Raw genomic sequence first — 24,156 nt, forward strand, 5'->3', positions numbered from 1 at the left:
TGACCATCAGCCATGTTGATTGGGGCTGATGGGAGTTGTAGTCCAGCAACATCCCCAGCTTGGAGAAGTCTGGCCTCAATAGTTGTCAGCTTAACATTATCGCAGGTTATACGACATTAGTAGGGTGTTCCTTTCAGTGAAATACAGATTCATTTTCCATTCATTTTATTTTTTTGAAGGGAAAGTAGAAACTAGGCTCATAGTCTGGACTGCTTCCATTTCTACTTCCAAAGGCATATAAACCCACCCCTGAACACCCCTCTTCTAGTTCCTGCTCCTAGAAGGTATTGCAGAATGTGGAATTGATTGTTGCTGGTGATACTGCTTTAGTCAATAGCTTACCGAGCTCTGTGCACACGTTGGAAACTGATCATTTACATCAGTTACAGAAACCTCACAGGAACATTCAGATGATATTCCATCTGGACCTCCATCCCTGTCTGTGGCTTTCACAACCAGACTGTAGCTTGCATGTTCCTATATAAAAGTGAGGGGAAGGAAGGAAGACAAACGTTTAAACATTCACATTAGTGAGAAAGCACACTTCTACACTGTAGTGCTCTTTAATCTCATTGTGGAAAGTGTTTTACATGGACCATATTTTGTGGGAGGGATTTGGGTGTGTACTTGAACTTTAGGTAAAGGTACCCCTGCCAGTACGGGCTAGTCGTGTCCGACTCTAGGGTTGTGCGCCCATCTCACTTAAGAGGCCGGGGGCCAGCGCTGTCCGGAGACACTTCCGGGTCACGTGGCCAGCGTGACGAAGCTGCTCTGGTGAGCCAGCACCAGTGCAGCACACGGAACGCCGTTTACCTTCCCGCTATAAAGCGGTACCTATTTATCTACTTGCACTTAAGGGTGCTTTCGAACTGCTAGGTGGGCAGGAGCTGGGACTGAAAGACGGGAGCTCACTCCGCCGCGGGGATTCGAACCGCCGACCATGCGATCGGCAAGCCCTAGGCACTGAGGTTTTACCCACAGCGCCACCCGCGTCCCACAATTAAAGTGGACTGAAGCGCTAGTAAACAAATCTCTCCCCCCCTTTTAAAAAAGAATCTAACTTATTGTGCTTGAAAGTGAAGGGGGAAGTGCATTGAAAAGTGTAAGGATGAATTTTCATTTAACAGCCCTGCAAACAAATAAGAATAGTGCCTGAATAAAGAACAGAGGATATAAGTGAACCTCAGTGTAAGGTTTGTGCAAGAAAATCAGGACGAATTCTCAATAAACTGGTCTGGAGGGATCCTATGATGTGATGTAATGGGAAAAGTTATGAAGCATTTTAAGAGTCTTGTTCGTCTCTATTTCATTGACATCATTTTTCGCAATCTCATTCAATTTTGATGCAGAGTTCAATGGCATTTACTCCCAGGTAAGCATGCACAAGGTTACAGCTTTCTGCATATCTGTCACTTCAACCCATCTTATCTTTCTGATCCCCCCCCCCCGGCTGATTTTCTCGTCTTGAATAGATGCACAATAGCCAATTATTTTGTGCTGACTTTTCAGAAAGCTTTCTTAAGTCCTGAATAGCTCTTTCCCCTAGCATACAAACTGCGGTATTTCTCAGGAAAAGCAGTGGACTCATATGCATGTATTTTTACCTCTCTGTCAAGGATATTTGCAATGTGAAGTTCTCCAGTCTGTTTGTTCAAAATAAACTTTGATGGACCTCCAGGATTTTGACTCACAATCTTGAAGGCAATTTTGGAATTCAGGTTATTTGGCTCATCTGCATCTGTAGCAGTTATTTTCATCACCAATGTGTCTGGAAAGAAGGAGAGGACCACTCAAACAAAAACCTTAAGAGCTGCACTTCAGTTTATTAAAACTGTAAGGATGCCATAATTTGTGAATTCTCCAATATCTTACTAAGAGGCATTTTCCAAAATGTTAGGTATGTTTCAATGAAGTTCCCCAGTCTCTGCTAATCTGCTGCACTACAAATGTAGCAAACTCTGATGTGCCTTTAAAATGCATCATTTTGGTTATTTCTCTAAGGAAGGGACAGGGAACTTCTGCCCCCCCCAATGTCTCCAGCTCCCATCAGCTAGCATGGCCAATTCTGAGGAATGATGAGAGTTGTAGTCTAGCAATCACCTGGAAGGACTACAGTTCCCCAGATCCCTACTCTACAGACACAGGGTTTTGGCCTACAATCCCAAACCCACCCAAGAGCAGCCCCCATTGAACACAATGAGGCTTACTTTTGAGTAGAAGTGCATAGAAATGGGGAAAGGGCAACCGAATGAGGGTGGGTGAGGAATCCCAGATTGAAATGGAACATGATGAGAAAGACAGATGCATACTTATTTTATCCAGTGGCAGAAATGGCTACAATGTGTAATGTACTTACTGTCCATGCTGCCCTCTGAAATTGACCCTGAAAACACACTTTGTGTAAATACGGGTGAATTGTCATTTACATCCAGAATCCGGACTCGAAGGTCAAGTGGTGTTTCCACTGATTGTCCGGTCACAACATTTATAGCAAAGCACTTAATCTGCATTAAGAAATAATAATAAAAAAATCAAAGATTAACTCAGAAGGAGTATGTAGTATTCAAAATACTTAAAACTATTCATTTGTTAGATAAAAAATTTAATCTAATTTAAAAATACTGCAGGATTAATAATAATAATAATAATAATAATAATAATAATAATAATAATGTTAACAACAATGTATTATAAAATACAGTCTGCCTTTCAAGGTGAATACCAGTGAGAAACAACAAAGCAAGCATAACCAACAAAATCAGCACTAAAAATAAAATGAGTGACAACAGCAGATTGAATAATAAAAAACCTCCATAATAATTGTCCAATAGTCACTTATGTTATAAAATCATCACCGTTAGTCTACAACAAAGGAGTCCCAGAAATTACCATATTTTTCCTTGTATAAGACTATATTTTTTCCTAAATTTTTGAAGTTTAAAATAAGGGGTCATCTTATATACAGATAGTGCATAGTGCATTTTCTTAATTTTGGGTTAAAAAAAATAGGGGTCGTCTTATACATGGGGACGTCTTATACACGGAAAAATACGGTATGTGTTGCTCCTTAAAAGGCCCTGTAGTTCCCACCAGATGCATCTGCTATGTTAAGGGATGTAAGAACAACCCAGCTGGATTAGCCGAGTGGCTCATCTAGTCCAGAAGCCGGTTCTCACAATGGGCAGCCAGATGTTCGTGGGAAGCCTGCATGCAGGACCAAGTTCAAGAGCACTCCCCCCTCCATCTTGTGGTTTCCAGGAACTAGCATTCAGAAGCATACAGTGGAAGTAGAACATAGCCATCATGGTTAGCAGCCTGAGGTAACCTTAGTAAGTAAATAGACTAATATGGGAAGATAATGCCCTTCAGATATTCTAGTTCTAAGTAATAGAGGGAAAAGACGTTATAGTTTTGCAAACACATAGTACTTACAACAAACATTGGTGTCTCCTCCCGGTCTACTATTTTTGTTATATTAATTTCCCCAGTCTTTTGATTAATGATAAACACTCCAACGGGATGCTGATCAATTCCTACTCCAGAGATTCTGTATATAAGTGACTGAGTTTCTTCACAATCTGATCGGATCTGCAACAGAAAACAAAAAACAAAAATTAGCTATGTTTTTCTCAACCCTAGATTTACTTATGTATTTATTTATTTTTTATTTAAATGTGTACAAATGGCTCTATATTGAAGGAACATTCTCGTGAGATGGCCTACTCATATCAGCAGCGTAGTGAGAAAAAAAAAGGGAAGATTTTGCTACTTGTTTCATGAAGCTGGCATACTTTGGTGCTGGTTTAGATGTAGACCTTGGCTTAATAAACCATGGTATATTAACCTAGGAGCAAGTGTCATTCCTGCAGTGTCATCCCCATCCTTCCAATCCCCCTTTCTCCTCACACACCAGCTATGACATTTTGATTGTTGTTTCTTTAAACCATGGTTTCCCGCTATCTCCAAAAAGCAAACTGTGGTTTCATCCTGGTTTCTTCATCAAAATGTGAAACCAGGATATAAGTGCATGAGAGGAGAGGATGGGGAGGTAGCACTAACTTTGATTATATCCCCCAAGCCTCCAGGGCAAATTGAAGGGGCACAATGAGTTGTAGGGGGATGGGGGAACAGACAAGAGTTTCCTCTGCTCCTTGCACTGCAGGAGTGGAAGTCTGTGGAGGGGCTTCTCCTGCCAGCAGCTGAAACTTCAGGTTGTTAGCCAGTATCATTTATTGCAGGCCCGTCCAACTCCCTAGAGACTGCAATCTACTCCCAGTATAAAACAACTGGCAGTGATCTACCCATTGTCATGGGGGGGGAGAGGGAGAGTTGCTGAGCTTTTTTAAGGAGAGGCTGGAGTTCTTGTGCTTTTTTTGAGGGGGGGAGGTCAGAGATGCTGATCTTATTTTTAGGGGGGAGGGCAGAGTTGTTGAGAGACACTTTTAGTTATTATTACGCCCGCCCCCCCGGACTCAAACTTGAAGAAGAAAACAGATTCCAGCACTGTGTCTTGTTACAAACCATTACGGTAGCAAGTCAACTAAATTTTACTCAGAATAGATCGACTGAAATGAATGGATTAAAGTAGGCCTACACTGAGTAACACTTAATTGACTCCCACCCTAGCAAAGGGGGATGGGGGGCAGCTGTCCCCCCAATCAATAAAAAACAATACAAATCTGAAGTTCTGCCCCCCCAACAAAAGCCTGCCCCCTAACAAAAATCCTGGCTATGCCCATGCACCCTTAGTCCTACTCACAACTAACCTTGATTTTAAAGAGAGAGTGTGTGAATTAGACACCACACTTTCCAAAAAAAGCTCCTAGACTGTAAAAAAACAGTTGTTGGTACTTTACGTTTTTCCTCATTATCAACCTTTATCAGATCTTTGCTGTAAGTTTCGCACACTGAAACTGCAGAGTCATTTATTTAAGCCCAGTGGACTTTGCTACTTAGTCACTACATGGGAGGATCTCTGCCTTGTTTGCTTGGTCATCTACAAGTGTTGCTTAGTAATTTACAAGTCTTGAACTCTTCTGATTTGCTTGGAACTTACCCTTGCAATTGGATTCCTCTTTGAATTATCTTCCCCTTCTCTACAGGCTGCAGCAAATTTAATCCATTCTCGTTTCTGCCTGTGGTGGCTTTTCCATCTCTCCATGCCTTTTTCATCCCATTCTTTCACCTTGAATAAACAGAACATGAGCATTAAAAGGATTAACTGAACACCACGAGGACCAGTTGTTCTGAATATTGAATGTGGTTTGATGGAAAAGTGGGTGACTCAAGGTCAGGGTTCTGAAGGAGACAGGAGGAACATGTGAAAATAAGGCCCATGTCCAGGAAAGGATGTGTATGGTGGGTAAGAAGAGCTGGAGGAGGGCTGAATTTCATGTAACGGTTCAAAATAGGGTGTTTCGTCTGCAAGTCTTTGATTCATATGTAATAGATTTGTGGGACGCACCAGCAAATAGATGCTTTACATAGTGATCCTATGCTTTGAAAAACAAACAAAACCCACAGAAGTCCCACTGTACTAAATAGACCCTACTCCCTGATATTTACACATACCTGGGAGTAAGTCTCATTGAGCCTAAGTCTCATTGTCTAACTAGATAAGCATATGATGTGCTGCTAATAACACTGTGGTGATTAAATTACCTGAACATGAAAAGCAGCAGTGCTGAACTCCAAGGATACCTAGAAGTGGAACAAGAAAGAACAGTCAGCGTAATGCTCACCTTAATTTCCCCCCACTTATAGAGCTCATAGAAACCCATCTCATCGATATCTTTCAAAGTTTGCATCCTCAGCCTTCATATTGCTAAAATGTATACAGATTAAAAGTAAGAATCTGATTCCACAGTGCCCTTGCACAGGTCCATTCCCTCTCCTGTATAGTTTCCTTCACATTACGGCCACCTCTTCAATTAAACCAATGCATTTCATGCACCTCTCACTACTAGGGAATGCAATATGTAAATATGAATTTGCAAGCATCTGTATAATGAATAGCCAAAACAAGAACAATTTCTCATTTTATTCATGAATGTGAAATGCAAGTCAGTGAAAAACTCCCTAAATCTATATTGTAATATATGCATCAGGTTACAAGCAGATTTTTTAAGGGCCTGTCCTCATGTTGGCTGCATATTTAAAAGCAGTACACTGTGCAAACAGATATCTTTATATTCACACCAGAGATTTTTACAGAATGCAAACATTAGATGAAAATGAGATCATGCTCATGTGACCATAGAAATTTCAGTCAGCCATGTCTTAATCTACTAACAAAAATAAAAGTAAGTCAACTCCAAGAATTTCATTAGTGATTTTTTTTGCACACACCATCCTGGGCACCCACAGGGTCCCCTACTCAACAACAACAATTCCAATTGATAAGTCACCCTTCACCCACAGAGGCCGCCTGAGATTCCAGTGACAGTGACATCAAGGAGCGCTCCCAGACTATGGATCTGCTCCTTCCAGAGGACTTGGGACACATAACACTTCTCTCTTTTCAGGATTCAGCTGCAGGTTATTGGTCCACAGGTAACCCATCACTGCCTCCAAGCACTGGTTTAACACCTCACCTGCCTCTCTTGACTCAGTTGGAACAGAGTTGGTGTGTCATCTGCATATTGATGACACTCTGTAATGAATAGAATAGGTTGTGGGGAGTGCTTTGTTGCAGTGAGGTTTCGGTGGCCAACAACAGTTTCCCCAGCTTTCAAATGTGGCCACGGGTCCAAAAAGGTTAGCAACCCCTGTGTGTTCTTCACACGTGTTCAGACAGCTGCTTCCTCCTCTTTAAACGCAAGCCATTGTTCTTTGAGTATCAGATTGTATTGGAGGGAATGCTTGCTGAGTGAACTAGGAGAAACACACAGCCTTTTTATCACCCGTCTTCAGACAACTATTCAGCTCATTCTCTTACTGACCTTCAGTTATAACTTTGCCCCAAAGCCAAAGGACAACATGCTGGCATCGCACACAACAAAACTTTAGAGAAATGGTGGAGAACTTCAAGCTCAGGAGGTCCTTCTTTCTTTTTTTTTTATAAAAAATATATTTATTAAGATTTTCGAATTTAATACAATACAAAAAAACATAAAGTCAAAAAGAAAAAAAGAAAAACAAAAAACAGAAAAAATTAAAAACACATAAAGTTCACAAAACCTATTTTTCAATAACCTATTTCCCTGACCTCCTCATACCCCCCTTTCTTGTATTCCAATTCAAATTGTTAATTCAGCAAATCCTTATCCATAATTTTTAACCTATTTCTATGCTTAATTTAACATATTATTATTTTACTTTTTCTCTTTCATTCATTTCCTCAATTTATTTTTGCTAACCTTATTTTCCTTTAATTTAGTCCGTTTTAAAACAAACCAATTTTACCTTATCCAAACTTCAACATCAACACTTGTACCTCAATACACATTCTTAAAACATTCTTTCTAAAGTCGACCCAGGTTCCCTTCCACGAATTTCCCAAATTTCATACACATTACCAAAACAAAATGAAAGTAAAAACACATTATAATTATGTACCCTTTGGATTCCCAAGCCCCTCACCCCCCTTTCCCGGTTTCAGTCCCCCACAAATATCCACCAGTCTTAATCTAGTATTAGCCTGGAGACCTCACATCCGAGGCTCTTAATTCTCTCTCAGTTCCTCTCTGCTGGTTTTCCTGATAGTCCTTAAAATTAAACACCAAATCTCGGAAACGCTCTGGCCCTTCAGGATCCATATTTCTTCCAACCAGTCCTCCATACTTAAAGGTGGGGCCCAAATCTTGTTTCTTACTCCTTTCAAAACCAAATGTCCCCAAGGCTCCAACCTCCACCTTAAGCAAATTTGTAATCCTTAGGTCTTCAGATCTCCACATAAGGAGATCTCTCCTTTTTTCCATCTCCAATTCAGGCCAGATTTTCCATATCAAGTTCTTATTTTCCTTCATTGCCATCATGTCAAACCTCAAGTCCTCTTTCATCATCTGCAGAATTACAGTTCCTCCTTCCTTTTCTTCAGGGACAACATATGTCTCCTTCTCCAAGTACTCAATATTGTCAAGTTTCTCTTTCTGTTCAGTTGGATAAACTTCCTGATTCAAATCCTTATCAGGTTCCATGATATGGTTTACAGCTGAGTCCAGAGTTGTAACATTTATAGCCAAAACATCAATTTGGCCTTGTAACTTTCCCAAGAGAACAAAGACTCTGTCCAATTCAGCCTGAACTCTCCCTCCTCCAGCCATTCTTGTAATGTCCCAAAACCCCCTCTAGAGGGATTTTGGTTTCTTAATGTTCATTCCAGTTCAAATCCAAAAATCCAGTTAGTTTGTATCGGTTCTTCCTTGTTTTCAACAAATTGTAACAAAAATTGTAACAGATATAACCAGCAGAAGCAGCAGAAACAAAGTTCTCTTTTTCTGTCTTGACAGCTACTTTGACAGCTGTCAAGCTCTTTAGTACCTCATCAACAGGCTCTCTCGCGGAACACTCCCGGGTCCGGGAGGGTGACACTTCAGCTCCCAAAATTAGCTCTTTTATCCTCCAGCAAGATTTCTTATACTGCCAAACCGTGAAATTAAAGTCTTTTACCAAAGACGGAAAAAAGAGGTTCTCTCGACCTTAGTTAGCAGGTCTTTGCTTTAACTTGTTTACAAGACGGGGAGGCAGACTTCCTTTTTACACCTTCCCCGATCGTGCCTAATTCTTTAAAAAAAATTTTTTTTTCTTTACGATGCCAATTTCCGTAGTACTCACGGGTTGTTACTTTTAGAGTCCAATTGTTCCAAAGAAGAAGTCAGCGCTCTCCGACCATGGCAATGCAGCTTCACTCTGCAGGAGAAGCAGTCAACTCTCAGCACCGTGCCGCTCACCCCGTCCCCCGTTCCGAAGCCTTTAAAAAGGCTCTTCACAAGTCGGGGGGGCGCAAATGGTGCCCGCCGAGTCACCAGGTTCACAGGCTTCACCGCCTGTGATTTTTAAGGGTCCCCACGTCACCGCAGCGGCCAGACCCGATCCTACAGAGCCGATTCCCTCCGGAGCTCAGAGGGAATCCGCCATTAGTCGATGGCGCTAACCCGGAAGTTTAGGAGGAGGTCCTTCTTTCTGACCCTGGGGACTCTCCCTAGACCACAACCCCTCCGCAGGCCACACCCCTCACTAGTGTTGTTCCACACCCTCCTTGAATGTTTTAACCTGGCTGGAACAGGCCCTTGCACTGTGAAAATGCCACTTCCTTGCATGAATGCAGGATGGAGTTATTTGCTTATAGAAACCCCTGACTTAGGTGTGGCTGGAATGTAGCCTATGATGCAAAGGTAAGAATCACCATCACTGTTCCCCTCTACCCCAAACACTTTGGATCTTGCATGTGCCCACCACAAGGTTTTCCACAAGGGGATGTGGCTCTTGGGATGCTTTAGAGGTTCTACCTTCTTCCTGACTGACAAGTCACATCTCAAATGTGGTAGACCTTTGGGAGCACTCTCCAACAAAGCATGAACAGATGTTCAGGGAGAAGCATCTGGTTGTGTATATAGAGTACTTTGGATTCCTGCCTTTTCTATTAACTTCAACTAAATTTAGATCAAATTCTTTTGGGCAAGATTCACTGAGTCTGGGACTTCCACTTGCATAAGGGGCTTCTCCCCTCATCTCCCTGTTTGTTTCCTGCACCTCCAAAATTGACATGGGTGGTGTCAGGCAAAACTCCAGAACAGCATGCTTAGGAGAGGATTGTTCTGTTTGGCAAAGCGATATGTTTGCCCTGACAGAATGATCAACATAGCACCATGTTGAATTCCTCTATTTGAGTGCACGTGGACAGGCAGATTTGCCCCAAAGTTCCCATCATCATCAATTTACTTAGACTGCTTTTGGCAGGTTAAAAAGATTGGGAACAAAGAGCAAAAGGACAAATGTAGATGATGATGGGGGGAACCCAATGTAAATTTCACAGCAAACTAGCAACAGTAGACGTCTTTTAAAATATATATGAATGAAAGTCAAATAAAACTCTGTTTTACAGGTTACATAAAAGACAGGTTAGCTTTATGAGAAACACAGTCATCTGAGCAGCTGTATGGATGGTAATTTTCCAACAATCATCCTCAACATGGTGCATTCAGCTTCCATCACTCTGGCCAGGGGTGCCAACTTGAATAAAACATTGGGGGATCCAGATAAACCCTGCCCCACATAATCAATCACAAGGCTCAGCACACACACCATTTGAATGGCAATGGCCATCAACTGGGGGGGGCTCAAATATTTTATTGGGGGGCGAAGGGACCTCACCCCCTTGGAGTTGGCTCCTATGAGCCTGGCTGGGGTTGATGGGAGTGGTAGTCCAAAGCAGCTGGAGAGCATCACTTGGAGAAGGCTCATTTATAATATGTGGGCTGAGGTGTGTGTGTGGGGCATACAATTTAGCTAATAATAAACAACTACCTGACTTTTAGAAGACATCTGAAGGCAGCCCTGTTTAGGGAAGTTTTTAATGTCTGATGTTCCAGATGGGTGGGGTATAAATATATTATTATTATTATTATTATTATTATTATTATTATTATTTCTGATATGTTAGCAAGTCTGAGTTGAAAGAGATTGAGGGGAGGAATTAAGGTTTTCTTTCCAAATTAGAGATATAAGTTTCAGTCCTTCTGTAGCCAAAGTGTCAATATCTACTTGCAAGAGGCGAGTTTTGTATGCAGAATTATAAAGAGCAATCTTCAGAAGGGAAAGTCCAAGGGAATTCCCCAAAACAAACTAATGAATAAGACTGAGCATATTCAATTATGGCCTGGCCACAGAATCCTGACTGACCGTTGGGGTGGGTGGGGTGGAAATGGAATGCAGTATCACAGAGAAGAGCATGGGTGACTGGATGTAATCATGAACACCAAAATATACAGCACTGCAAAATGTTGCTGTTGCAGGTTCATTCTATTTCTGATGTTCAGGTGCCATTGCTTATGTCGCCAAAACAGACTCACCAGGTAATTAGCAACAGGCTTACGAGAAACCCAAGATTTGCAGAACTACAGAAAACTTTTGGGGAGGGGAACTCTAAGGGGCAGGAAACCCACAAGCAACCCAAGGAGAATAATTATCCAAATAGCTCTGAAGTGGTACAGTCCAGGACCCACTCGCTGGATCATCACCTTGTCATGGTGAGTGGGCTTGAATGTTCCTAGGACCCTTGTGAGTGAAGCTGTTGGGAATCTCGCACTCCCAGCAGGGTCACCGAAGGCGGTAAGGTCAAAGGGAAGGAGCTAGACAAAGAATGACTGAAGAAGTCCAAAATGGCAGAACAGGTGGACGATAACAAGCAGTATGTTACAATGGCTGTGAAGGCGAATGAAGGCTGCAGAGTCCTCGAACTCAGGACGCAAAGGGGAAACGTGCTATGAGGAAGGCACGCTTGGCAAATCCACACCATTATCAACTCCTGCCCAGAAACTAATGTCCCCACTGTGGAAGGACGTGTGGATCCAGAACTGGCCTCCACAGTCACTTACAGACTCGCTGTTAAAACCGTGTTTATGGAAGACAATTTTACTTGGCTGCAAGTGACCGCCAAAGAAGTAGACAGTCCAGGAGGGCTGTATTCCAACAGATGGTATCAATGACTACTTCATAGGCAGGCTAAGGGGCAGCCCCTTTTGAGTCTGCACTAACTACTTTCTTCAAATATTTGAATGAACAGAGCACAAAAGATGACTACTGACACTCAGACACAGTTTATTACCTCAAAGAACAAAGGCAGATCTACTCCACCTATAAAGATGGGCCTGGTCTGCATTTAGTAAGCACTAACCTATTAAAATTCAGCATGTGGTTTTGCCTCAACACCCCATGAGAAAATTCTAGTTTGCACCTCCACTTTTCTTCTACTGTGGTCCAGGCAACATGAATGCTTGCTATGACTGCTAAATAATTTAGCACTTCTTATTTCCAAAATGGATGGTGATCTTTCTTAGCTCCGTTGCCATGACAAACTTATGATATACTTTATTATCTGTTTATTTAACAACATTTTTATACTACTTAAAATCATCAATAAAAATAAATATTAGAGGGGGAAATGCCACATATGTAGGTGTTTTGAGAACCATGTACAGCCTTAGGGAAGAAAGAAATGGTATTGGGAGCTGGAAGATCTTGTACCAATACTTCCCACTTCCCTAAGGCTACACCTGGTTCTTAAAAGCCTACATATGTAGTAATTTTCTGCAATATGTTCAGAGTTAAATTCAGAGTGTGGTGGTGGCAAGCAGACAAAAGGATGTCAAGTAGGGTTGACTTTTCCCTTTGGGTACTGTGGACTGAAATAGTGAAAAGGCCTTAAGTGCAGTGCAAATTAATGCCAAATAATCATGGACTTCACGGATCTGATGCACATCAAAGTGCATTCCAAATCATCCATTCCACAGATATGCCCCCTGTCAGACATTCATTGGTTTTCCTGTACAAGTGTAGGAGTTGTCTGAAGTCATCGTTAGAATTGCTACAACTGCTGTTAGAGACTCACATGATTTACCCCATCCATACAGTATGTGTCTCTTGGAATGAAACGTTCTTACTAGTCCTGTTGAGTGTTACTTTCTAATGGAAATATTCTGGTAGAAAGTTCAATGGAACTAGCACATAGCTTTAAGACTGTCTATAATATAGCCAATGTTGCCATTCTTAAATCTATGAATTACAGTTACATCACTGCAAGTTTATAGTAAAAAGCCACTGGACTGGGATAACTCATATAATGAAGAGAACAATCCACCGAGAACTTTTCCTGCACAAATTCCTTTGAGAGGCATGGGAGCTACATATAAAAGCATCATAATGTTTTCATGGATTTTGGTGGGGTTTGCATAGGAGATCTTGCTAATGGTATTTTTGCCCATTTTCAACAGAGACACACTAACTGCAACTCATGAGTATGCATTATTTTTGCTATCTTAGCTAAGAAATAATTTGGGGAAACATATATGTGTTTATTTCTTCTTTTGCAAAAAGCGAAGAAGATTGTTTGCTGCCAGTTCTGCTTCTGGAAAGGAGAAGAATGTATATATTGAAAAAACCCCAAAAACTTCTCATGAACATTGTCTATGTAGTGGAACTATCTTCTCTTTTTACTTATGACCACTGTAGGTCTCTCATCATTGAGGGATGAATGATTGTATCTATCTATGTATGTAATTACTAATATTTAATTTTTATGTGTATATCCCACCTTCCCCCAAGGAGCTGAAGACAGCCAACATGGTTCTCCCTCCATTTTATACTCACAACAACCCTGCAAGGTATGTTAAGCTAAGATATATACTGGCTGGCCCCAAATCACCCAGTAAGCTTCATGGCTCTTTGAGAATTTGAGTCCAGGTCTCCCCAATCCTAGCACAACATTCACCAATGCACCAAAGGTCATTAGTGAGCCATCAATCAAGGGCACAGTTGGTTGCAATATGCAGCAGCATGGTGTGGGAGAAATGTTCCTTGATCTGAACTTAATATTTGATATTTTTGCTCAATGTGGGGGGTGATTTATTGTGGCATATTAAATTATGTGCACCAGGCCAAGAAATAAGTCTTTTGCTGCATTTGCTTTGATGCAAAATTTCTCATGCCAACAAGGTCAGTGGTAAATTCAAGATGCTCATGTGGATTTTGAGAAAGGAAAGTGGACACTCTAGAAACCAGCAAACCAGTCAAGAGTTTCCTACCTGCCTCTCAAAGTTTCCCATGCATTTCAGTGGATGGAAGTTAAATCAGCATGTGCATTCCTTTGTGGGTGTTGTTCAACTCTCTCTAGTATAGTGATTTATTCCACTGTTCAGACAGGATTTCTGAAGTTATTGATCTTCTGATGCTTGAAGCTGAAATCCTAAACACACTTAATTGGGAGTAACCCGAGTTGGACTCAGAATGACTTACTTCCAGGTAAACATGTATTAGTCCATGTGTTGTTTAAGGGATGAATTGGGGAAAAAATTGAATGTTTTAAATGTTTGAACCCAGATTCCCAAAGTCTGAGTAGTTATTTCAGATTTGCAAGACTGCAAAAGAGATCAGCTTCAGAGTTCCATTACTTTAATATGCTGCTCCACAACTTCTACTTCAAAGCCATTTACAAACATGAATTAATTAACTACTATCAGTGCCAAGGCAATATTATATGCAATTATGGCATACTCCCTGCTCCACCTACTTGAATCCAAGTGACTGAACATGCCCTTAATTCCTGATCTGTTCTCTTTCCCAGAGCTGTTCTTTTTAGGAGTTGAGCCTGTCTCTTTGAAGTCAGGCAGGGTATTGCTGTGAACAGGGCTGAGTATTCAAGCGCATTATAGTATTAGTCATCTTTGTGCCATTGTAGTGTGCAGTTGTGTCAGCATTTTGGACTATGCATTTTATTCCTGCGCCAAAACTCCCACTGAAGAAGATTAGATCTTTCCTTTTATTACATTTATTTCCAAAGTTCTGTAACTTTGCAGTCGAAATCCTGGCAGATGGCGTCTCCAAGCCTAAACACCATTATATGGTTAGAAATCCCACAGAAGTCAACAACTCAAACAGGATGTGTATCCATGTAATTGCATTCATGATTCAGGCCTAAATATCTAGGTACCTGGTATCTGTCTTCAAGTAATGTTTCTTTTTTAAAAAGTTGATGTTTAAATCCAAGCTAAGTCATTTCATTCATGAATGTTAATAGCTTCTTTGTTTTGTTTTTTAATTAAGAAAGATAATTGTATTTCAAGGATACCTGCAGAATTATGGGCCAAATCCTAAATTCCAGAAATAAATTTGCCAACAATTTTCAAATTTGTTTTTCTTCCAAGTTTAGGTAACAAGTCCATATATGTGACACTTGTTTCTAATTATGTAGAAAGCCAGCACCACCCCTTTGAGCTAATGGATGTAGCAAATAGTCAGCTTTGGAAACCTAGGATGACTTTTATTCAGAGTGAATGGGAAGAATCTATATTATTGCTTAATAGATAAATTGTACTTTTCTTGGGCTGCAGTATAGGGAATATGCAGGGTCCCTAAGGATAATTGAGTCCTTAAACAAATTGGCCTCTGATCACATTCCAGAAGTTCAGCTCACAATAGGAAGGTTTGTGGTGGCATCATTAAATAACCCATTTTTTTGGTGCATGACACACCACCCATGTGCCAAGTGATCTTGTAACTGAGCTCTGAGCATGCACTAGACTGTAGCCATTCAGGTCAACATCCAGACTATCTTTCAAAAGGCTTAAACATGCTGAACTCTTAATACAGTGGTACCTCAGGTTAAGTACTTAATTCGTTCCGGAGGTCCGCTCTTAATCTGAAACTGTTCTTAACCTGAAGCACCACTTTCGCTAATGGGGCCTCCTGCTGCTGCCGCACCGTCAGAGCACGATTTCTGTTCTCACCCTGAAGCAAAGTTCTTAACCTGAAGCACTATTTCTGGGTCAGCAGAGTCTGTAACCTGAAGCGTATGTAACCTGAAGTGTATGTAACCCAAGGTACCACTGTACTGGATTGTCATCACAAACCTGTATGCAATGCCTCATCCTGGATAAGATTACTTAGTCTCAGTTTGCTGTGACACTTCATTAAAAATACATACAAGTAATCTAGCTTTTTATTTTAATAATTGGAAGGGAAAATGAAGGTGTCTGGGTGAAACAATGAACAAGAGAATTGGCCAAGTGGAGATGGCATAAATTAGTTTTCATCAGGCAGGTGGTAAAGAAAAAATGCACTGCCTTCATGAAGCAAGCCTATACAAGTACTATGAACACAGCCCAAACAGAAAAATCAGTATTTTGCAGTGAGTACTCTTTGGATCAAGCAGGTGTTGAAAATTCAGATCAGATGGGGAAATATATACTGACTCCCTCCCAGACCAGAACATTTGTTTCAAAATAAAATTGCTAGTTTTAACTTTTGATTTTTTTCTGTTCTTCTGTTATCTAGAATATTAGCACCGGTTCACATGCATATCATAATAGATATTGTGTGTGTGTGTGTGTGTGTGTGAGAGAGAGAGAGAGAGAGAGGGGGGGGGAAGATTCTGTGGTTTGGGAAACTCCACATTATGAAGAGATTTCTCTTACTTCTGCCTGTGAAGTCCCCTCAGTGATCATGCTCTCAAACAAAGATTTGGATATGCCGAAGAGCTTGGGAAATGCCGGTAAGATTACTGGCCTTTCTCCCCTCCACACTCAGGCAATGCAAAGTTACAAACTTCAAAGGAAAACCCCATTCACTTTAAAAGACCCACACCCCATTGGGTTCATTGGAGTAGTTGCACAGTTATTTGGATAAAGGCCTCTACAGACGACACCTGTGTTTATAGACATTTTCTCAGCTTTGTCAAAAGACGACTAAAAACAGACCTGTTTCATATGCTAAAAGAGACACTCTTCCCAAATAAATGTCAGAGGGCACACCTAACATATAAATCTCTGTACTTAAACCCCAGCCTTAAGAAATGCATGCTATTTAATTATTGGGTCTTGGTCTACAGATAATAATGAAAAAGATGTATCAATGGCCCAGTCTAATTTTTAAGAGCAAGCAACATTCCAGGCTTTGAAGAGACCTGAATGTTGAACCAAACATGTAGGAACCGATTCACTGCTTTGCTTTTTGCCAACCCTTAAGTTATTCACTTGGCAGCTGACTTCATTGATTAGTTCTAATTTATCAAGTGTGAAATTGTTAATTGGGCATTGCTTCTTTCCTTTGAGCAATGAACTGCAGAGTTTCGCTCTGCCACATCATCTTAGAAAAATTTGATACATTACCAGTAGGAAAGGTGGTGGTGGTGGGGAATGTGCCAATTTACATTTGGTCTGAAGAAATCCTATTTAAGAACAGATTGCTAAGAATTCTGTAGCACGCTTAAGATTATAAGGTCACTTGCAACTGGTGCCATATTTGTGCCACAACTCTTCACGAACACCTCCACCATTCACTTAGAATGGCAAAGGTGCCCATCTGAGAGGTGCCGGAACTGTTCCAGCAAGTTCCAGCTCAAACCCCCCCTGCTTGCAACCATTCTAAGTGCAAGAAAAAGCAATACAAATTACGATAAATGGAGTTACATGACAATATGGACGATGCAGCAAGGCCTCCAAGGCCACCAAGTTCTGTCCCTATAATCTCTCAACATTTGATTGCTTCAACATGCCTAAATGTCGTTTCTTCCACAGATAGCACTTTCCCGTGTATAAGAAAAACAAACGCAGCCCAAAGCTCTTACATAAAGAAGTACCATGCTGACGAATTTTCCTGTTTGCACATGTATCTAGAAGCAGGTTTTCAGTGACAGACTGGAGAAATCTAACTCCGAGGGATTTGAGCATCAAATCATAATAATAAACAGCAAACTATACAATCTTCATGCAGTACAGAAAAAACAATATATGCCTGGATAAAGATTGAAAAGTTTGTCCAAATGTTTCCACTTTTTTGCTAGAAAGCATACTAGCAAAAACAGATAACAAGGGATTGCTCGTTATACAGAGTGGCTTTCAACTAAGTCATACTTGAACTAGACCCTTGACTAACACATCCATTGATTACAATGTGCAATGAGCCCTCTCCCAGTAGCATCTGGCTCTCTGTTTTGGATATTAAACATCTAAATAAATGGATTTAATTATATTTAGAGTAGATGGGTGGTTTTGTTACTGGGCAATCCCATGATCGTTTGCTCAGAAGTAAGCTCGGTCAATTTCTATGGGATTTACTCCCTAGCAAGTTAATACAGAATTGTAACAAAAGTCTTCCTCCCCCCTTCCCCAGTCTTCACTTCCGATTTACAATGCAGGAATAACCAAAGCACAGAGAATTACCAGCATCGCCAGCACAAGAACTTGAAAAGTAACACTGGGTTTGAAAACAATTCTCTTAAAATCCATTCTTACCGTTAAAATGAACAGCACAGCAGCTGCTCTGTAAGGAAGCCAATCCATTGCATCTGTTGTCTCTTAGGTCCAAGAAAGGGACGATAACACTCCAGGTGGCTGTGCCCTTCCCCCCCCTTGTGACAGTGCCTGTAAAAAGACACTGCGTAGATGTTCTTTCACCCAGGCTTTGGAGGAGTCTCTGACTTCCTCAGATCAGAGCACTGAAGATGCTGCTTAACCAAGTGTGTTCCTCCACCCAAAACCTTTGGGCAGGTCTTGAAATGCTTGACAATATCATTATTGCTCCAGGGGGAAAGCCAAAGACACACCTTGATACTTTTTGCGATGAAACACTTTGCTGGGCACCAAGGAGAGCATTATAGAGAGAAGCAAGACAGGCTGTACTGGGGAACTACTGAATGAAAGTCAGAATTACCCATTACCACTACACAAAAAGCTGCACTTGTAAATTTTGGGCAGGTCCACACAACGGCAGGATCCCAAGTTAAATCCTTAGTTTCACAAACCAATTTGATATTGCTGCTCTAAGTCCTAGGAGCCTACTTCCTGTGGGCATTTGGAGGTCATGTTTCCACCTCCCTCCAATAATATTCTTATATGGGTTCCTCCAGCCATTGGTAAATGATGGAACTCTGGAGAAACAGAGGGAAAGAACAAACACAAACTTTGGATTTGTTCCCTTTCCTTGAGATCATATAGATCTTTCTGGTGCCAGCTTAACTGAAGAGAATGCCAATAGCAGTCTTCTGCTTACTTCCAGTTTTGAGAAGCAATGTGAATTAAAATCGCCATATAAATAAAGCAAAGTTTAAAAATATTAACCCCCTGTGTTCTCATAGTAGCTCCCCCGCCTTCAGATTTCCCCATTCATTTTAATGCCTGAGGACTCAATATACAAAGCTGATCCTTCATTGAAGTCCTTGGAGTTATGTAAGCATCGTAGGCCCGGTGCTCACAGTATATAGCTCATTAGGAATAAATGTGTCTATTTTGTTTCTTATTGTATTTCTTATCTAGTTCCCTAGATCAGCTTGATATTCTTTGAAAAGAACAGTGTTTTTAAAATGTATTGAAAAGCTTATTTGGTTGAGTAATCTCACACACAGCAAACAGGTGTGACAAGCAGAAGTCTATCCTTGACCAGTTAAACAGGGAGCAATGCAACAACTTTACTGTCTTACTGATGATTTGTGGGATACAAATAGAGGCAAGTGGAGTAACTCAGTTTGGACAGAGTGTGGATGACCACAAAAGTGATGGAGACTGACTGAAGGCTTTCACTCTTCCTAGTATTCTTCTTGGGACAGATTTTTACCCTGGACTCTTTCGTTTTTTTTAAAGAAACCGAAGGGTATGGCTCCAAAAGTCACAGCAGAATCAGTAGTGTGTGAGAAGATCTGATGTCATGCCCTGTCACTTCTCTGTATCAGCAATCTTGCAGCTGCATTCATCCTGTTCATCCTGAGGACTGTGTTACCTCTTGGGCAAGCTTTTGGGGCCGACATGCCAGTTACGGGCAGGGCCAGAGGCAAAAGAGGGCAGAACAATGGATGTGACTCTTGCATCATAGTACCACAGTAGGTTATGGACAAGCTGGATATTTCTATGTTAGCTACGTCTCTTCATCCTCCATGCAGGCCCTAATTGGGGGCAGAAGTGATTTTTGGCCCAAACTGCTGTGAAACTGAAGTTGTGGGTGTTGCTTTGTGTCCAGGAGCACTGACCTGTAATGGATCAAGCCAGCCTCTTGCTGCATTGTGTTGAATTCCCATTTGCTTTATTTTGCTATGGTGCCACTTCAAAGAGTCATGGCTTCCCATAAATAATACCCAAGGAATTCTGGAAATCATAGCTCTGTGAGAGGAATAAGGGTTTCCTAGCAACCCTCAGCACATTTAACAAACTACAGCACCTATAATTATTTGGGGATAGCCATGACTATTTAAAGTGGTGTCGTAGTGAGATAAAATGCATGGTGTGGTGGTGGCCCCATTCTCACTAGGATTGCAGTGGTGAATAGCAAAGAATGGAGGGCGTACTTGAATGAGAATCTGGGCATGTGGCAGCCATGGATAAAGTCCTTGGCATAAAGTATGTGAAGAATCTTACCTTCTGAGAATTCTTCCTTCTGGGAGCCATAAGCCTGGACGCCCACCTATCAAGAATATCCAACACTCTCAGAGGGACTTTCGGGGACCTTTGCCACTATATGATTCTATGAAACTAAGTTGAACAAACACTATTCTCCCACTCAAAGGCAGAAGCGCACGAGTGGAGAAAATCCCTAGGAGTGACCAATAGGCAGCCAAGTCTTACCAAATGCACGAGATACTAAAAAACTGACAAAAAATCATTTCTGCTTTTAATTTTACTGAGGACAAACATCTGACACTGGATTGGTTGTTAACACATCCTATAAACATATTTTTATATTTGGAAGAAAATGGTATGAACCTAGGGTATTATATTCAGGGAAGGTATTATCTGTTTCAAAAGCAAGGGATTATAATTCAGTTGTTGGTTGGCATCCGTCTGTCTTGGGAGACAATGGAGGAGTGTGTCTTTGGGGGTGAAATCAATCTGCTGGAAGGTTACAGCGCCTGCTGTGGCTGTAGAGAGACATTTCATTGCAGCTAGGACAGGTGAAGGCATTCAGTTGTGCTGCTGCAGATGCACCATGGTGTTTCTTCTCTCTGTGCTCCTCCCAGCAGTTATTCCTCCTTTGGTCACTGCTATGGATTCATGACCTGACTACCTGTCTCCAGGCACTGTGGTCATCTGCAAGGGATTCCCACATAGCAGGGTTGATGTTGCAAGCCTTCATGTTATGTTTGCAGAAAAACTTTGAAACACAGAGTTGGTCTGCCAGCAGGCCTTGTGCCTGAAGCCAGCTCCCAGTAGAGAATGTCCTTGGGGATCCAGCCATCTTCCATTCTTTAGACATGACCAAGTCAATGTAGATGTCACTGAGAAAGGAGTGCAAACATGCTGGGGATGTGGGCTTTGGAGAGCACATCTTTGTTTGAGACTTTGTCCTGCCATGTGATGCCCAAAATATTCCTCACTCAGCGCATGTCAAAGTCTGGTAGACCTTCAACTTTGTATTGGTCATTAGCATCACATTCTCCCATATCCTTTGGGAGAGGTAAGCCATTGCCGTAGTTGCCTTGTCAATATGTTTGTCCAGCTCAGTGTCGAGGGAGAGATTGCTGGGTATGGTGGAGCCCAGGTAGACAAAATCATCTACCACCTCAAGTGTGTAGTCACCAATGCTGAAGCATGGAGTGCTGGTGACATCCTGATCCAGAACGACACCAAGATCCTACAAGTTTTCAAACCTCAACCATATAACAGATTGGATCTCAAAAAGACTTTATTACAATTAGAGTCCAAGTGGATTTTCCACTTGGAAACTGTCATTCCAAAGGGCTTAAATTTTAACTTAGAATTGAGTTTTTTTAAATTAATCATTCCTATTGATGGAGAAGATTGTAATTGGAGTCATGGCCCCTTTAAGCGGAACACACAGCTGTGTCTGCATCAGCCCTTACAGAATGAGCAGAATGCCTTTTCAATTTTATGGAGCTGACTTTTCTATTTGAGCATATGTTTTGCTGTCATATGTAAGTGTAATTCCTTGAATAATTTTCAAATGTAAATTTATTATATTGTATGAAGGCTTTTATCAGCATGTTATATATAATTCAGCATTCCATTGCAGGCCAACTGGAAGAAGATATTCAAAACAGAGATTTGCATCCAGTGATCTCGCCATCAGAGTTCTGCTTAGGATTTCATGCAACTGGGCCACGGCCACTGCGATTTGAGTGACTGAGAGCAAAACTACAACACTCCCAGGACAGCTTTTTCCTGGTCTGTTGATTATCCTTTAACAACAAGTATACAGTCATACCTCGGGTTGAAGTAGCTTCGGGTTGAGCGTTTTCGGGTTGTGCCCTGTGGCGACCCGGAAGTAACAGAGTGCGTTACTTCCAGGTTTTGCTGCTTGAACATGCGCAGACACTCAAAATGATAGAATCATAGAATCATAGAGTTGGAAGAGACCACAAGGGCCATCGAGTCCAACCCCCTGCCAAGCAGGAAACACCATCAGAGCACTCCTGATATATGGTTGTCAAGCCTCTGCTTAGAGACCTCCAAAGAAGGAGACTCCACCACACTCCTTGGCAGCAAATTCCACTGTCGAACAGCTCTTACTGTCAGGAAGTTCTTCCTAATGTTTAGGTGGAATCTTCTTTCTTGTAGTTTGGATCCATTGCTCCGTGTCCGCTTCTCTGGAGCAGCAGAAAACAACCTTTCTCCCTCCTCTATGTGACATCCTTTTATATATTTGAACATGGCTATCATATCACCCCTTAACCTCCTCTTCTCCAGGCTAAACATGCCCAGCTCCCTTAGCCGTTCCTCATAAGGCATCGTTTCCAGGCCTTTGACCATTTTGGTTGCCCTCCTCTGGACACGTTCCAGTTTGTCAGTATCCTTCTTGAACTGTGGTGCCCAGAACTGGACACAGTACTCCAGGTCATGTCACACGCATGTGTGTAAGCGGCAAATCATGACCCGTGCACGCGCAGATGCGGGTTGTGTTCGCTTCAGGATGTGAACAGGGCTCTGGAACGGATCCTGTTTGCATCCAGAGGTACCACTGTACTTGTAGAGATACTTTTCTCTTTATTGAATGAAGGAATATTTGGATGGAACTTTGGATTTGAGAAATCCTGTATTGCACTTGGATATGATTTTGGTATTGCACACATTAGGTTAAAGCTATATTTAAAGAAACAGACACTTGGTTGAATAAAAATGTCATATGTATATTTGATGTTCGGAAAGTTCTATATAATTGCATAGAGAGTTGTGTGAGCTGCATTTGGTAGGCTTCATTTCCTCAGAATATGGAACTACACCTGCAAATTGCAAATTTCATCCACTTCTGTCAACGTGTGTGTGTGTGTGTGTGTGTGTGGCCATTTGAACCTTTTCCCATATAAACCAATGCAAATATGTAAGAAGCCTTGACCGTTCAGATGTGAGATTCTGATTTAGACAGAGCAAGTGCCTTCTGCAGTGGTCCTAGCCAAATCAACCCACTTTCTGAAGCATCAAAGCAGAATCCAAACTGAATCATGTCTTCAGTGTATACCCCTAGTTAAAATTTATGTTGATGAAAGTAACCTACACATCTCAAAGTAGCTTGGTTCCAGTCCTTATAACTTATTGCAGCTTTTGAGATCACCTAGTATCCTCCTGACTCTATTTTGCCAATCTAAATAGGAAGGAAAGCAACAGAAATGCTATGGAGCCACTGCAAGACCAGATGTTGTTTGGCTTCACCTTCTATCAGCCTTAGCCAGCATGTCCAGTGGTTCGGAATAATGGCAGTTAGAGTCCAGAAACCCCTGGAGGGCCAGAGGTTAGCCAGGCTTCCTCAAACTCGGCCCTCCAGATGTTTTGAGACAATTCCCATCATTCCTGACCACTGGTTCTGCTAGCTAGGGATCATGCGAGTAGTAGGCCAAAAACATCTGGAGGGCCAAGTTTGAGGATGCCTGGTGCAGACAGTGCTGAGTTAGCAGGACCAAAAGTCTGGCTTGGTGTTAGGCAGCTTCCTATGTTCTTTCCTAATCATTTCTGATTTATCCAATGAATCTTCCATTCTCTTTAATGTCCTCTCACTATCTCATCCAGTTTCCAGTGCTCAGTTCCTCAGTATCTTACCAGTCTTTAAAATATCCTTCTTCAGTTATTTCCCCCTCTTTACACACGTAGGCCTTTTTAATGCAAATCTATGTGTTAGGCCAGGCAACACTCATTCCCAAACCATCCAAATATTTCTTGAGTGTTCATTGGCTGAATTCCTCTAGTGCAGGTGTAGTTAACCTGTATTTGATGAGGCAATGATCAGGGATGATAGGAACTACAGTCCAACAACATCTGGAATGCCATAGTTTAGCCACCTCTAGTTGCTATGCCTCTAGTTCCCCAGGTCACACTCTTCTTAAAGAATTTTGCCGTACAGCATGGTAAAATCTACTCATGCATTATTCTTTAGTTCTAGTCTCCCTTGACAAACTGGAACATTCCTTCTCTCTTCATACTCTTGCTGTATATTTCAGTATTAATTCTTTTAAATGATCTCCTTCCCTTTGCCTGCAGTCTCTCTTATCCCAAGATCTGGGCTCAT

At 41.5% G+C, this 24,156-nt stretch overlaps 1 protein-coding gene across 2 annotated transcripts in view; it reads right to left on the bottom strand.

Moving 5' to 3' along the window:
• The window catches only part of LOC128417525 (desmoglein-1-beta-like), a 126,497-nt gene that overhangs the window by 15,663 nt on the left and 86,678 nt on the right, over nucleotides 1-24,156 (bottom strand). Inside the window, exons 1-7 of one of the 2 annotated variants that reach the window (XM_053396317.1) lie at nucleotides 17,949-18,795; nucleotides 5,662-5,700; nucleotides 5,057-5,185; nucleotides 3,433-3,588; nucleotides 2,357-2,504; nucleotides 1,605-1,768; nucleotides 343-477 (exon numbers count right to left, since the gene is read on the bottom strand). In XM_053396317.1, the coding sequence (XP_053252292.1) occupies nucleotides 343-477; nucleotides 1,605-1,768; nucleotides 2,357-2,504; nucleotides 3,433-3,588; nucleotides 5,057-5,185; nucleotides 5,662-5,700; nucleotides 17,949-17,996 (819 nt within the window). In that variant the 5' untranslated portion in view covers nucleotides 17,997-18,795. Of the gene's footprint in view, nucleotides 1-342; nucleotides 478-1,604; nucleotides 1,769-2,356; nucleotides 2,505-3,432; nucleotides 3,589-5,056; nucleotides 5,186-5,661; nucleotides 5,701-17,948; nucleotides 18,796-24,156 lie in introns of those variants that run through there. The other variant, XM_053396318.1, reaches the window with a different exon arrangement.

The sequence above is a fragment of the Podarcis raffonei genome, chromosome 7 (assembly GCF_027172205.1).
Source record: "Podarcis raffonei isolate rPodRaf1 chromosome 7, rPodRaf1.pri, whole genome shotgun sequence".
Taxonomy (NCBI): domain Eukaryota; kingdom Metazoa; phylum Chordata; class Lepidosauria; order Squamata; family Lacertidae; genus Podarcis; species Podarcis raffonei.